The sequence below is a fragment of the Myxine glutinosa genome, chromosome 1 (assembly GCF_964187855.1).
Source record: "Myxine glutinosa chromosome 1, kmMyxGlut1.1, whole genome shotgun sequence".
Taxonomy (NCBI): Eukaryota; Metazoa; Chordata; class Myxini; order Myxiniformes; family Myxinidae; genus Myxine; species Myxine glutinosa.
Window position 1 is genome coordinate 393,086,343 of NC_136261.1, and position 14,239 is coordinate 393,100,581.

At 52.3% G+C, this 14,239-nt stretch overlaps 1 protein-coding gene across 1 annotated transcript in view; it reads left to right on the forward strand.

Annotated features, from left to right (window-relative positions):
* LOC144888221 (uncharacterized) overlaps nt 1–14,239 on the forward strand; it is a 71,903-nt gene that overhangs the window by 51,868 nt on the left and 5,796 nt on the right. Inside the window, exons 3-4 of the mRNA XM_078784872.1 lie at nt 11,491–11,631; nt 11,763–13,066. Of these exons, the coding sequence (XP_078640998.1) occupies nt 11,491–11,631; nt 11,763–13,066 (1,445 nt within the window). The remainder of the gene's footprint in view (nt 1–11,490; nt 11,632–11,762; nt 13,067–14,239) is intronic.

A 14,239-nucleotide genomic window follows, 5' to 3' on the forward strand; every position in this document is an offset into this window, starting at 1 on the left:
CCCTCCCCCTCCCATTCCCCCTCCCTTCCCCCTTCCTTCCCCCTCCCTTCCCCCTCCCTTCCCCCTCCCTTCCCCCTCCCTTCCCCCTCCCTTCCCCCTCCCTTCCCCTCCACCCTTCCCCCTCCCTTCCCCTCCACCCTACCCTCTCCTCTTCCCCTCCCCCTCTCCCTCCCCCTCCCCTCCCCCTCCCCTCCCCCCTCCCCTCCCCCTTCCCCTCCCCCCTTCCCCTCCCCCTTCCCCTCCCCCCTCCCCTCCCCCTTCCCCTCCCCCCTCCCCTCCCCCTTCCCCTCCCCCCTCCTCCCCTCCCCCTCCCCTCATCCCTCCCCCTCCCCTCCACTCCCCCCTCCCCCTCCCCCCTCCCCCTCCCCACTCACCCTCCCCTCCCCCCGCTACACCTCCCCCTCCCCTCCCCCTATGCTCCCCCTCCCCTACACTCCCCCTCCCCCTCCCCCTACGCTCCCCTTCCCCCTCCCCCTACGCTCCCCCCTCCCCCTCCCCCTACGCTCCCCCTCCCCCCATCCCCTCTCCCCATCCCCCCTCCCCTCCCCTCCCCTCCCCTCCCCCCTCCCCACTCCCCCCTCCCCACTCCCCTTTCCCCCTGGCCCTCCCCCTCCCCCCCGCTACACTCCCCCTCCCCTCCCCCTATGCTCCCCCCTCCCCCTATGCTCCCCCTCCCCCTACGCTCCCCCTCTCCCCCTCCCCTCTCCCCATCCCCCCCTCCCCCTCCCCCTCCCCTCCCCCTCCCATCCCCGCGCCCCTCCCCCACCCATCCCCGCTCCCCCTCCCCCACCCATCCCCGCTCCCCCTCCCATCCCCGCTCCCCCTCCCACCCCACACCCCCCTCCCCCTCCCACCCACATCCCCCTCCCCCTCCCACCCCACATCCACCTCCCCTTCCCCATCCCCCTCCCCCTCCCCCTCCCATCCCCCTCCCCCTCCCCCATCCCCCCCCGCTCCCCAGCCCCCTTCCTCCTCCCCTTCCCCCCTCCCCCCTCACCCTCCCCCACTCCCACCCCTCCCCATCCCCCTCCCCCTCCCACCCCTCCCCTCCCACTCCCATTCCCCTCCATACCCCTCACCCCTCCCCCCTCCCACCCTCCCCTTCCCCCTCCCCCTCCCCTCCCCACCTCCCCCTCCCCCTCCCCCTCCCCCCTCACCCTCCCCCACCCCTCCCCCTCCTCCCCCCCTCCCCTCCCACCTCCCACCCTCCCCCTCATCCACCCCCTCCCCCTCCCCCTCCCCTCCCCCCCTCCCCCTCACCCCTCCCCTCCCCCTCCACCCCTCCCCCTCCCCCTTCTCCCCTCCCCCTCCCCCTTCTCCCCTCCCCCTCCCCCTTCTCCCCTCCCCCTCCCCCCCTTCTCCCCTCCCCCTCCCCCTTCTCCCCTCCCCTCCCCCCCTTCTCCCCTCCCCCCTCCCCCCCCTTCTCCCCTCCCCCTCCTCCTCCCCCTCCCCCCTTCTCCCTGCCCCTCCCCTCCCCTCCCCCCCTCTTCTCCCCTCCCCTCCTCTTCTCCCCTCCCCTCCTCTTCTCCCCCTCCCTCCCCACTCTCCCCTCCTCTTCTCCCCTTCCTCCCCACTCTCCCCTCCTCTTCTCCCCTCCCTCCCCACTCTCCCCTCCCCCCTCTCCTCCCCTTCCCCCTACCCCTCCCCCTCCCATCCCCCTCCCCCCCTCCCATCCCCCCTTCCTCCCCCCTCCCATCCCCCTCCCCCTCCCTTTCCCCCCTCCCCCTCCCCCTCCCCGTCCCTTTCCCCCCTCCCCCTCCCCCTACCTTTCCCCCTCCCCCTCCCCCTCCCCCTCCCCCTCCCCCTCCCTTTCCCCCTCCCTTTCCCCCTCCCTTTCCCTCTCCCTTTCCCCCTCCCTTTCCCCCCTCCCTTCCCCCTCCCTTTCCCCCTCCCTTCCCCCTCCACCCTACCCCTCCCCCCTCCCTCTCCCCTTCCCCCCTCCCCCTCTCCCCTTCCCCCTCCCCCCTCTAACCCCCTACCCTCCTCCTCCCTTCCCCCTCCCTTGCCCCTCCACCCTCCCCTCCCCCTCCCCTCCCCCTCCCCTTCCCCCTTCTCCCTGCCCCCTCCCCCTCCTGCTCTCCTCCCCCCTTCTCCCCCTCCCCCTCCCCCTTCTCCCCCTCCCCCTCCCCCCTTCTCCCCTCCCCCTCCCCCCTTCTCCCTGCCCCTCCCCCCTCCCCCTCCTGCTCTCCTCCCCCCCTTCTCCCCCTCCCCCTCCCCCAACCCCCTCCCTCCTCACCTCTGCCCCTCCACCTCCCCCCCTCTCCCCTCCCCCTCCTCTTCTCCCCTCCCTCCCTCTCCTCCCCTCCCCTTCCCCCTCCCCTCCCCTCCCTCTCCTCTCCTCCCCTCCCCTTCCCCCTCCCCTTCCCCGCCCGGCAATGCCGGGTACTTCTGCTAGTACTCGATAAGAAAGTATTGTAACGGTTTTTGGAACCTTCACATGTAAATTTAGTAGTAAATTCCCTTATAAATGACCCCTGTGTACATGTCCCCTTAATTGGCTGTTAATTAAAGATTGCACCTTAGTTAGTCCATGTACAACACGGAGGACACTTTAGGATCTCTCTCTAGTTATGTCATTATTATGTGTTCCAGGTAAGGCTGTGTTTCCAATAGTTGACTCTACGTTGCATCAATCAACTAAGATCGGTCCCCTTTCAATATCCCCAATCGTCTCCTTGAAGTAACAGTAAGGCGGCGTTCGCCGCCGTTGCATTGGGCTCTTTTCTTCGCCGCAAACTCCATTATGCACGTGGCCAAGAGCGGAGAGAAGGGGTGGGGGGGGAGCCGCCAGAGCATGGGCGTGGCACTACCTCGTCATCAGAGGTGGAGCCAGAGAGCCCTTGCCGACCAACCAGCGCCAAGGTGAGCCAACCGGTAGGCGTGTCATCAGAGTTGGCGGCTTGTTTGCACCACGCGCAATATAAGCGCGAGCGCATGCCTTTTCGTGGCAGATGAGTGAGGGAGCACGACCCGAGAAGTTGAGAGAGAAGGGAGAGAGGATCGACCATTCATTTTCTTGGCGCGAACATCCTGCGGCGAGTGAGAGTCGGCACGCTCGTGGGCGATACCAACCAGCACTGACGACGGGTTTTCGCCACTGAACCGAGGGCATGCACGCGGGGCGCCGACGTCGTGCCGCGATCCCCGGACCTCCCTGCCACCAGCTCTGTGGACCGTCTGCCCTTCCCATCCCTCCAGCCATTCCTGCCTGCAATTCCATATTCATGTGAGTCTGTCTGTATTGTCCTGTGGGTTTAAGTAAGACTGTTTAAGGATTTGCGCTGTGTCCTCTTCTTCTGTAAATTACTTTCGTACCCTTCTTCTTTGGTTTTGGTTTTTGTGTAAATAATTAATAAATCCCTGTTCCTTCTTATTCATTGGTTTCTTTGTCGTCCGATCGCTTTAGTGATTTCCCAATTGAGTACCTGTGGCGCAATTTCGGCAGAACCGCTTACAATCGGGTTTAGTCTCTTGGTAACGGCCCGAGTCGCAGCTCGCTTCGCTCGGCGCAATCCAACCACACTGCGGCCCGGGTGGGAGTATTTCCTCGCTTACGGCCGGTGGTAGTACTTAGGTATTAAGACGAATTGGGCTTAGAACCCTACTTACCATTGACCAGAAGTGACGTCATACCCCCAGGACCGGTCGGATGGCCAGCTTAACAAGACAAGGGGATTAACCCCCCCTTGCTAACGGGAGTGCCATCCCCCGGATCCGTAACAATTGGTGTCAGGAGTGGGATCTGGAACCTGGGACTAAATTTATTTAGCCCAAATTTTGGACACCAATTGTGCTATTGGCTGTAACAATTGGTGTCGGGGAGTGGGATTTGAGGCCCGAACCAAATTTTTAAGAACATCGGAAAAAAAAATTTGGTCGAAATTACGAGCGGCCGAAATTTCATTTCATATTCCAAGTTAAAGTCGTGCCATGGATAGTCAAGGCGATCCGATGCTGGTAGGGGAGTTAGAAGAGGAGTTAGAGGCAACCCAGGACCCCAGGGAGGAATTGGGAGAGAGAGAGGAGGAGGGCGACGAGGATGTGGTAGAGGGGATGTCAGGCGCACAAGATGGCGGCCTCGCGCACGAGGTTTCAGGCGCACAAGATGGTGCCTCGCACGTGGTGGCCTCGGTCGCCGTGCCCGCGGCGCAAGTGGGAGGGATAGACATGCAAGCCCTCATGGCGCAGCTGCGGGCAGTCATCCAAATGGAAATGGGAAACCAACTTGTGGGATTGAGGGCTGATAGTGAGAAATTGGGAGGCCAAATTGGAGCAATGAGGGACGAAGCGAGGGGTAACAGTGACCAAATCGGGAAGTTAGACAGCAAATTGGAGGGTTTAGACAACAAATTTGAGGGGTTAGACAACAGGTTGGAAGGGCTGGAAGGTAAATTGGGGGGCCAACTGGAGGACGTGGGTAATCAAATTGGGGAAATGAAGGATGGGTTAACGGGGTTGGAAAATAGAATGGCCACCCAGGAGAACCAAATGGAAGGGGTGAAGAATGGGTTAGAGGGGTTAGAAAACAATATGGAAGGCAAATTGAGGGAAATCGGGGAGCAATCCGCCCGGGAAATTAAGCAGATGGGGAATCAGATAGATGAGGTAAAAATTGGGGTGGAAAGTAAATTGGATGCCCAAAGGAATGATTTGGAGCAGATGAGGGTGGCATCTACCAAAGAGATGGGAGAGATGGGGGTGGATATAAGGCACGGAGTGAGCGAAGAGGTCGCCGGGGTACGCAAAGAGGTAAAGCGGGGTGAGGAGCGCATGGAGAAAGAGGTGAGGAACAGCACGGCTCGGTTACAGGGGGGAATAGAAGACCTGACGCGGGGAGTGGAGCAGCTGACAGTGGGACAAAAGGAGTTAGGGGAGCAGGTGGAAAAGAACATGGCGGTGATAGGAGGGTTGAAAGCGACCCAGAAGGAAATAAAAAAGGAATTGATGGTGACAAAGAAAGAATTTCAGATGGTACATGAGGGACTGACGAAGAGGTTAGAAGAGGTGGTCGAGGCAATGGAGACAAAATAACGGGAAGTCAGGACGCACATAGAAACGACTAAGGTGGCCTTAGAGGAAGAAATTGAAGGGGCGCACCGGGAAATAAAGGAGGTGAAACAAAAATTAGAGGAAGTGGAAGAGGGGGTAAGTGAAATTAAGAAGAGACGGAGGGAGACAAGGAAGGAGATAAAGGAGGAGGTGATGGAATTGGTGCAAGGTCTGTCCTCACAGCGTGATGATGTGCTTACTGACCAAATAAAGAGTTTGCAGGTGGCGGAGGAGGAGCGGAAGAGAAGAGGTGCCGAGGTGAGTGGCGATATGCTCGGGAATGTATATGGTGTGAGGGGAGATTCAGTGAGCTTGGGTGTTGGGCTAGACCCGGGCGTTCGCGAAAGGCCGCTGGTGAGGTGTGCGACTGGTGCAGAGTGCGTGGAAAGAGGATGTGTGCAAGGATGTCCGACTATGGGGTGTGTGAGGAAAAAGTGTGCGCCGAGGAGTGAGTGTGCTGTCGAGACTGAGGGTAAAAGCACGACAGAGTGTGGTGGTGAGAGTGACACGGAGTACGAGTTGGTTGTGGCAGGTGAGAAAGAATGCACACCTGGAATGGAAGAATGCACACCTGGAATGGTTGAGCGCATGTGGGAATGCACACCTGAGTTGGTGGTGAAGCGCGTGATTGGGTGTGGAAAAGGGTGCACACCCATGGTTGTCACAGAGGATGTGACCGAGGAGTGGGCGCGAGGAGGTGTGTTGATGAAGCGTGCGAACGACGAGTGTGTGCAAAGGTGTGCGGTGGTTAGGTGTGTAACGAAGTCGGTGAGTGGATTGAGTGTACCTGAGTGGTGTGTAAGAGAAAGTACAATAACGAAGTGTATGGAGACACCTGGATGTGTGAGGAGGAAAAGGAACGAGTGGTGTGAGTATGTACGGGGAGCATCGATGCTAAATGGAGCAGCGGTTAGACCGACGTTTAGCCGACGCGAGCCCTCGGTCCGTGCCGGGCTTCGGGTACTGTGGGAACCGGCGGGGGTCATAATCACGGCGGTTTCAAAAGAACCGCCGTGCGCGATCCGCGCCGGGCCTCGCCATGCACTGTCGCGTCCACGCTCTGCTAAGCGGAGCGGGCGGCCCGGTTCGAGGGAAGGTAGGAAGGGTCGGCACGGCGCCCCCTTGTGGTTGCGGCGTTCTGGCCGGGCAAGATTGGACCATCGGGCAGGAGACCACAAAGCTCCGCGCCGAGGTGGACTGTTTGGATCTCGGCCCGAACAAACCTCCTCCCCTGAACCGAATGCCGGACGGACCCAACCGTGGTAGACAAACCACCCGCATTCATTGCTCGGCTTTGCGAAGCTGAGTGTTGAAAAGGTAACGACGCACCGAGGCTCAGAATAATGGACGAATAGGGATCGGAAATTGATGACTGGCAAATTGGATTGGCAAATTTGATTGGCACCAATGATTGGCAAATTTGATTGGCAGAATAATTGGATGGGCAAAATTAATAAGGGGAGATGCCCAATGTGGAGGAATGGCAACTCTGCCATCCCTCCCATCAGCCCGGGTACATGAGCTATAGTTTATGGGGTTTGGCAGTGTAAGCTCGCCGACGGCGGGTTTGGATAAATGTATAGGGATCTAGAAATGACAATCGGTAACGGTAGAATTAAGTAGTGACATTGTACCTGTAGTAGGGGACGTAGGTAGATTAGTTGGATGATAACGACGAGGGAGCGCAATAATATAAGGGGCGACTGGGAAGCGCGAGTTTTAGAGGGGCACCAGGTAGATCAGATGATGCCGTGTGTGTGAGAATCTTGGTGATGAGCAAATGAGGCAATGCTCGTGAATGGTGCAGTGTGTGTGAAGGAGGTGATGGAGCAGCGTATGGTGGAAAGTGTGATTGTGAGTTGTATTGAGTGAATGGTCCTGGAGGAAGCAGGGAGCACCAGGTGTGATGGAACAGGTGTGCAAGTGAACAGGTGTGCAGGTGAACAGATGTGCAAGTGAACAGGTAAATGGAGTATGGAATGGATGGTGTGGAGTGAGTATGGTGGAAAACGTGGAGTGGAGTGGTTGGTGCGAAGGGAGTGGATGGGGAGGATGGACCCCTATCACGAATACCCGGGGAGGGTAGTTTTAGAGTAGGTAGAGGGTATAGGTAAATTGTGGTGGATATTGGCATCTGTGGTGCGTGTGGTGGAATGGTATTTGCATGGGTGCATTAGTGATGTGGAAATGGCTGGGCGTGTAGCCTGTTAGTGTGTTTGTGGTTAAATGGACACTCTGCCACTGTGAGGATGTCGGCCAGGTGAGGCCGCAGGTGGGTTCTGGGAGCCAGTAGAGTTGTTGTGAATGGGGCCCGAGGATCCGGAGGACGGACCCGGGTAGCCCAGTGCCAGAGAGGGCACCGAGGGGGTAAGTGCCAGGGAGGGTCGTCCCCAGTTAGATAGGTTAGGGTAAGGAGCAGGTAAGCTCGGAGGCAACTACAGTGGCGGAGGTGTGCAGGTGAGTAGACCTGCTAGGGGAGCCACACGACTCAGCCCTGAAATTGTGCGAAGGCACAGGGAGTTGAATCGGGGGAGTGAGACCCCAAATTGATGAGCACCACAGTTTGGTCAATGGGAGTTTGGTTTTTAGAACCGCATAGAGTAAGATGGCCAATTGTTTGGTAGGGAAAGACCCCTGTGGAGGGTAAAAGTGTTAAAGTCATTTAGACGATAGTTAGGATTGAAATCTCCTCGCACCATCTGCATCCACTCACCTGAGGTGACGACAGGACTCCACGCCACACCATGGTTTGGTTCCTTTTGTGCAGATGTTTTGGAGTGTAAGACGCATCATGACGTGGGGGTGACATTGTGCTGGTATTCCATCTCTTCCTCTTTATGAGGAATTGATGAGGAATTAGAATCGGTGGCAAATTTGGTTCGAGGGATTGTGGATGAATTTGGATTAGGGGAGATATGGGGAAGACGAGACGATAGTGACGAATTTGTAAATGTGTAAATTGTTGTGTAAATATGGGGTAAGGGCAAGGGTAGAGTAGGTGACAGGGGGGGTGGCGTACGTTAGGGACGTGCTTTCTCCGCTCGCTCTCCAGGCGCACCTCACCTCTGCATTGCCTTGTGTTAATGTGTACCCTTGTGACCTTACCCGTCGCTGACTCTGCTTTGTCTTCCTCCCCACCCATGGACCGTGCTCTCTGGGCACTGAGGGGAAAGTGTGCGGGAGCCGCATCTGTGTGCCCGAGCCGCCGCTGCCAGCTGCCTGGACCGATGCACCACTTTATGGACCGCACGTCTTGCGGCCAAGCACCGCACTTATGGACCACGGTTCTGTGGCCGAGCACCACTGATGGACCCCATGTTTTGGGGCCTGACCCCTCTGCTGGGACCGACCAGGTTGGCCAGAAAAAGATCTTCGCTTGCTGACCTCGGTGAGGTGGCACTATGCCCTACAGGTGGAACACCATAGTTGGCCCCTGCTTGCCATAAATAATTTAAAAAACGGACGCGATTTGTGCCTTGTGTTTTTATACCCACCAAATAGGCCGCAAGCCAAGAACATGAAGAACACGAAGAAAGGTATAACATCAAGAACGACGGCCCAGCAGAGCAGGAGTGAGAAGACCAACAGTTTGTTTTCATTGGTTGTGTGCTTATTATTTTTGAAATGTAGCACTGGATGGTGCTTTGAATGGTGCTTATTGGTGGTTTGGTGCTTGCATGCTCGGGGATGCATTGCAATATCAATTCTGCATCCCCGGGCATGTGGAGGTGGTGTATCGGTGCAGTGCATGCTTTTTCCTCCCTCCCGCAGGATTCTCTTTGTTTCCCAAAAATGCCAGGTCCTGGGTTGCAATGTAGACACAATTAGTGTCTTGTAAATAATGCTCCCCACCATAAATGTTTAGTTTGCGAATTCATTCCGTAATTCGGTTATCCTGTGGGTGTGAATCTGTTAGGTAGGGTGCAACGTAGCAGGCGGGACATACTTAATTGTGTTTTAAAACTGTCGCACTCAAGGCCAAGGTTAATAGTAGAGGGGTTTTTCACCTGCGTGTCACATTAAGTTAAAGTTTTTTTCGGCCCGGGACGTGCCGTGAGGGATGAGGGTGCTGTGTTACGGTTTTTAGAACCTTCACATGTAAATTTAGTCGTAAATTCCCTGATAAATGACCCCTGTGTACATTTCCCCTTAATTGGCTGTTCATTAAAGATTGCACCTTAGTTAGTCCATGTACAACACGTAGGACACTTTAGGATCTCTCTATAGTTATGTCATTATTATGTGTTCCAGGTAAGGCTGTGTTTCCAATAGTTGACTCTACGTTGCATCAATCAACTAAGATAGGTCCCCTTTCAATATCCCAAATCGTCTCCTTGAAGTAACAGTAAGGCGGCGCTCGCCGCTGTTGCATTGGGCTGTTTTCTTCGCCCCAAACTCCATTATGCACGAGGCCAAGAGCGGAGAGAAGGGGGGAGGAGCCGCCAGAGCACGGGCGTGGCACCACCTCGTCATCAAAGGTGGAGCCAGAGAGCCCTTGCCGACCAACCAGTGCCAAGGTGAGCCAACCGGTAGGCGTGTCATCGGAGTTGGCGGCTTGATCACACCACGCGCAATATAAGCGCGAGCGCAAGCCTTTTTGTGGCAGATGAGTGAGCGAGCACGACCCGAGAAGTTGAGAGAGAAGGGAGAGAGGATCGACCATTCATTTTCTTTGCGCGAACATCCTGCGGCGAGTGAGAGTCGGCACGCTCGTGGGCGATACCAACCAGCACTGATGACCGGGTTTTCGCCACTGAACCAAGGGCGTGCACGCGGGGCACCGACGTCGTGCCGCGATCCGCGGACCTCCCTGCCGCCAGCTCTGTGGACCGTCTGCCCTTCTCATCCCTCCAGCTATTTCTGCCTGCAATTCCCTATTCGTGTGAGTCTGTCTGTATTGTCCTGTGGGTTTAAGAAAGACTGTTTATGGATTTGCGCTGTGTCTTCTTCTTCTGCAAATTACTTTCGTTACCTTCTTCTTTGGTTTTGGTTTTTGTGTAAATAATTAATAAATCCCTGTTCCCTCTCATTCTTTGGTTTCTTTCTCGTCCGATCGCTTTCGTGATTTCCCAATTGAGTACCTGTGGTGCAATTTCAGCAGAACCGCTTACAATCGGGTTTCGTCTCTTGGTAACGGCCTGAGTCGCAGCTCGCTTTGCTTGGCACAATCCAACCACGCTGCGGCCCAGGTGGGAGTATTTCCTCGCTTACGGCCGGTGGTAGTCATAAGGTATCAAGACGAATTGGGCTCGCAACCCTACTTACCATTGACCGGAAGTGACATCATACCCCCAGGACCGGTCGGACGGCCAGCTTAACAAGGGGATTAACCCCCCCTGCTAACGGGAGTACCGTCCCCCGGATCCATAACAGTATTAAATATTTGTTACATACTATTTAATTTAACAATAAAATATTTGTCCTACGACTATTTAATTAAAAGAACTGTTCTTCAGATCAAACTGTTCGATTTGATTGATGAGAGCGAGGGACGTGCCGTCTGGTCATCCCAGGCAACGGTTTGCACACGAGCCCTCCCGAGTTCATCAGCTGCACAGAGATTTCAAACTTGTCCAAAGCTCTTAGACAAATAGTTAAACTCGTAAATTTGATAGAATACACTTAACGCTGATTAATATATGTATTAATGAAGCTTAAGCAAGCAATTAAAACTTAAGTGTTTGCAACAAGCGGTGGCGGTTCAATAAAAATCCACTCAACACACAAATTAAGGACCCAAATAATTAATTTTCTTCCACAGTGACATGGAGATGGCACACTGCCCAGCTAGACTCAAGCCAAGAAACTATGCAACACTGACACTATCTAACGATGTCGCACCGACACTATGTAACAGAGTACGCCACACCAAATGGGGTATTTTCAAAAAAGGCAATGGAAAAGTAGCTTGATTGTAAGTTTTCGAGCTAGCTGTCCAATTAGCAATGTTTTGTTTTGACACGTGCTGGGAGGAGGTTGCAGTGAAGACATGGACTAAATGTCCTGTAATGGTGTAGTGATTGTTTGATATTTAGATAATTTACATAACAAATAACGAATGTGTTGTGTTGGAGTGATGTAATAGACACTGTGCAACGTCGGTAAATTCCAGAAATGAAAAAAAATGAATTTTACCATCTTTATTTTATTTAAATTGAATTAAATACTTAAACATTGTTGAACACAAATCGCCTTCTTGTTACTTCCATGAACCAACGGTTTAGCAGTACTTGTACATGTGAAATAGGGTGGTGTATTAGGGTGATGGAGAACACTGCTTCATTAGTGCTTAACATGCAGAATTTTTCTTTTGAACAATCTTTAACTTCATTATTATATTTAAATTGAAGTCCACGTTCCATGACATAACTTTTCTATGGGATCTCAAGATGGTTCTCAATCTCATTTCCCTGCAAAAGACTGACGCTGATTTGTACACAGGTGATGTCTTTTCTGTAAACGTGGAAGGCAGACAACACAACAACGAGTCATCTGTCACAGAATATTCAAAATGTGCTTCTGCAAAGGAAGGTTCAGATGATATTCACATGGCAAACAGGAGTGCCTCCAGTTTTGCAACTGGTGAGTGGAAACGTAAAAAATTCACAAACAATCTTTGATGTTGAGAAAATATATGATTTTTGGAAAAGTGTTAAATATTTTGTATTTTGAATTTGACAAAAAACAAAATGTTGCATTCATTGTTTCTGTAGAACAATCCAGAAGTAATATGGGACAAATAAGGTCCAGTTGCAGTTTGACAGCGAGGAAGAAGCCTTTTTGGAAGAAACAACCACAAAATCAAGACTCACTTTCCATAAAATACAAGGGCATGTCTGGGCCTTGCAACACCAAGATTAATATTAAATTAAACAAATGCAAAAAGGTTCCAGAAAGGCAAATACATTACAAGTGTAATGTGTGCAGAATGGAGTTTGCTTCAACGAGTGACTTGAAAATACACAGGAGGATCCACACTGGAAAACACCCCCACAAGTGCTCTGTCTGTGATAAAGGTTTCTCTCGAAAAGGCCATTTGAAAAGGCATATGAGGATCCATACAGGAGAGCGTCCTCACAAATGCTCGATATGTGATAAAGGTTTCTCTCGTGAAGACCATTTGAAATTACATATGAAGATCCATATAGGAGAGCGTCCTCACAAATGCTCGGTATGTGATAAAGGTTTCTCTCAAAAAGGCTGTTTGAAATTACATATGAGGATCCATACAGGAGAGCAACCTTACAAATGCTCGATATGTGATAAAGGTTTCTCTGATAACAGAAATTTGAAATCGCATGTGAGGATCCATACAGGAGAGCGACCCGACAAATGCTCCATATGTGATAAAGGTTTCTCTCATAAAGGTTATTTGAAAGAACATATGAGGATCCATACAGGAGAGCGACCTTACAAATGCTCAATATGTGATAAAGGTTTCTCTCAAAAAGGACATTTGAAAATGCACATGAGGATCCATACAGGAGAGCGACCTTACAATTGCTCGATATGTGATAAAGGTTTCTCTGATAAAGGTGATTTGAAAAAACATCTGAAGATCCATACAGGAGAGCGACCACACAAATGCTCGATATGTGACAAAAGGTTCTCTCATAGCATCAATTTGAAAAGTCATATGAGGATCCATACAGGAGAGCGACCCCACAAATGCTCGATATGTGATAAAGGTTTCTCTCAGAGCAGCAGTTTGAAATTACATTTGAGGATCCATACTGGAGAGCGACCCCACAAATGCTCGATTTGTGATGAAGGTTTCTCTGAAAAAGGCTATTTGAAATTGCATATGAGGATCCATACAGGAGAGCGACCTTACAGTTGCTCGATATGTGATAAAGGTTTCTCTCGAAAAGGCAGTTTGAAATTACATATGAGGATCCATACAGGAGAGCGACCTTACAGCTGCTCGATATGTGATAAAGGTTTCTCTCGTAACAGCAGTTTGAAATTACATATGAAGGTCCATACAGGAGAGCTTAACTCTGAAATACCAGGATATGAAAAATGAGGCAAAGAGGATTTCGAAATTGAAGAAACCTGAAATTGTTCTGGTGATAGTCAGAGCAACGGGGAATCCGGATGATCAAGAAAACTCGAACCGAGTGCTTAAAAAGCATACTCGAGAATATTCCAAGAAACAAGCTCCAGGTGGAATCTGTCAAACGTTTCGTAAAGATTCTAAAACAAGCCCTGAGAACAAAGCTACGAGAATGTATTTTCACAAACTGGTTCATGAATAATAATCCTTTGCAGAAAAAGGTGGAGGTGGAGGTGTTGTGTCCGGGGAGACTGCGTCCCACCTACTAAAACCCACGTATGGAGCTAACCGAGAGTATCATTACAAATGTTTTATTTGTGACAAGGATTTTATTACTAAACGGAGCTTGAACTTCCATAGTGCTTACAGCTTCCATAACTTCCATAACTTCCGTAACTTCCATAACCCATGATGGAGTGCTCACATAAAAAGTTCCCTGACTGTTGGAAAAGTTTTGCTGATTAAAGTTTGTGAAATTCACATGGCATTACCCATGCTGGGTTGTACATGCCCCCCTTGTAAGCGATCCTCAGGAGTAGGCAAGGTATTCAGTGAACCAGTATGGAGAAAGCTATTGTGAAAGCGTACAGCCCTTTGGGTATATACTTTGTCAGCACAACTCCTCAGAATACCATCTGTAACCCCTGACAACAAGGTAGCACCCCACACACCTCGATGAAAGCAATGCTGCTGGCTGTCACCAGAATGTCCACAACAATGACTGCAAATTGCTGCCAAAAGACAACAATGCCAACATCAAAATGCTAACCCCATCTGCTCAAGTTTAAAGAAAATAAGTATCGAATAAATAATTAAGAAAAGAAAAACAAGATGGACTGGTCCCCCATCTCTACCGCCTCTGACATCAACTCATCCTGGGAATTCTTCCAAAGTAAATTGCTCTCTCTCATGCACAGATTTATCCCATCTCGTCTTCAGTTGTCATACCCTTCCTCCCGTCCATGGTACACGGAATCGTGTGGTGAGGCTGATGCCCAGAAACAACTTGCTTTTGTCTCCTGGAAAGCAAATCCAACGGAAGGAAATCTCATTTCCTTTCACAAAGCCCGAAACAAGTGTGTGTCCACTCTCAGGAGAGCCAATAAACAATATCTCTCCATTCTCAAGACCGAA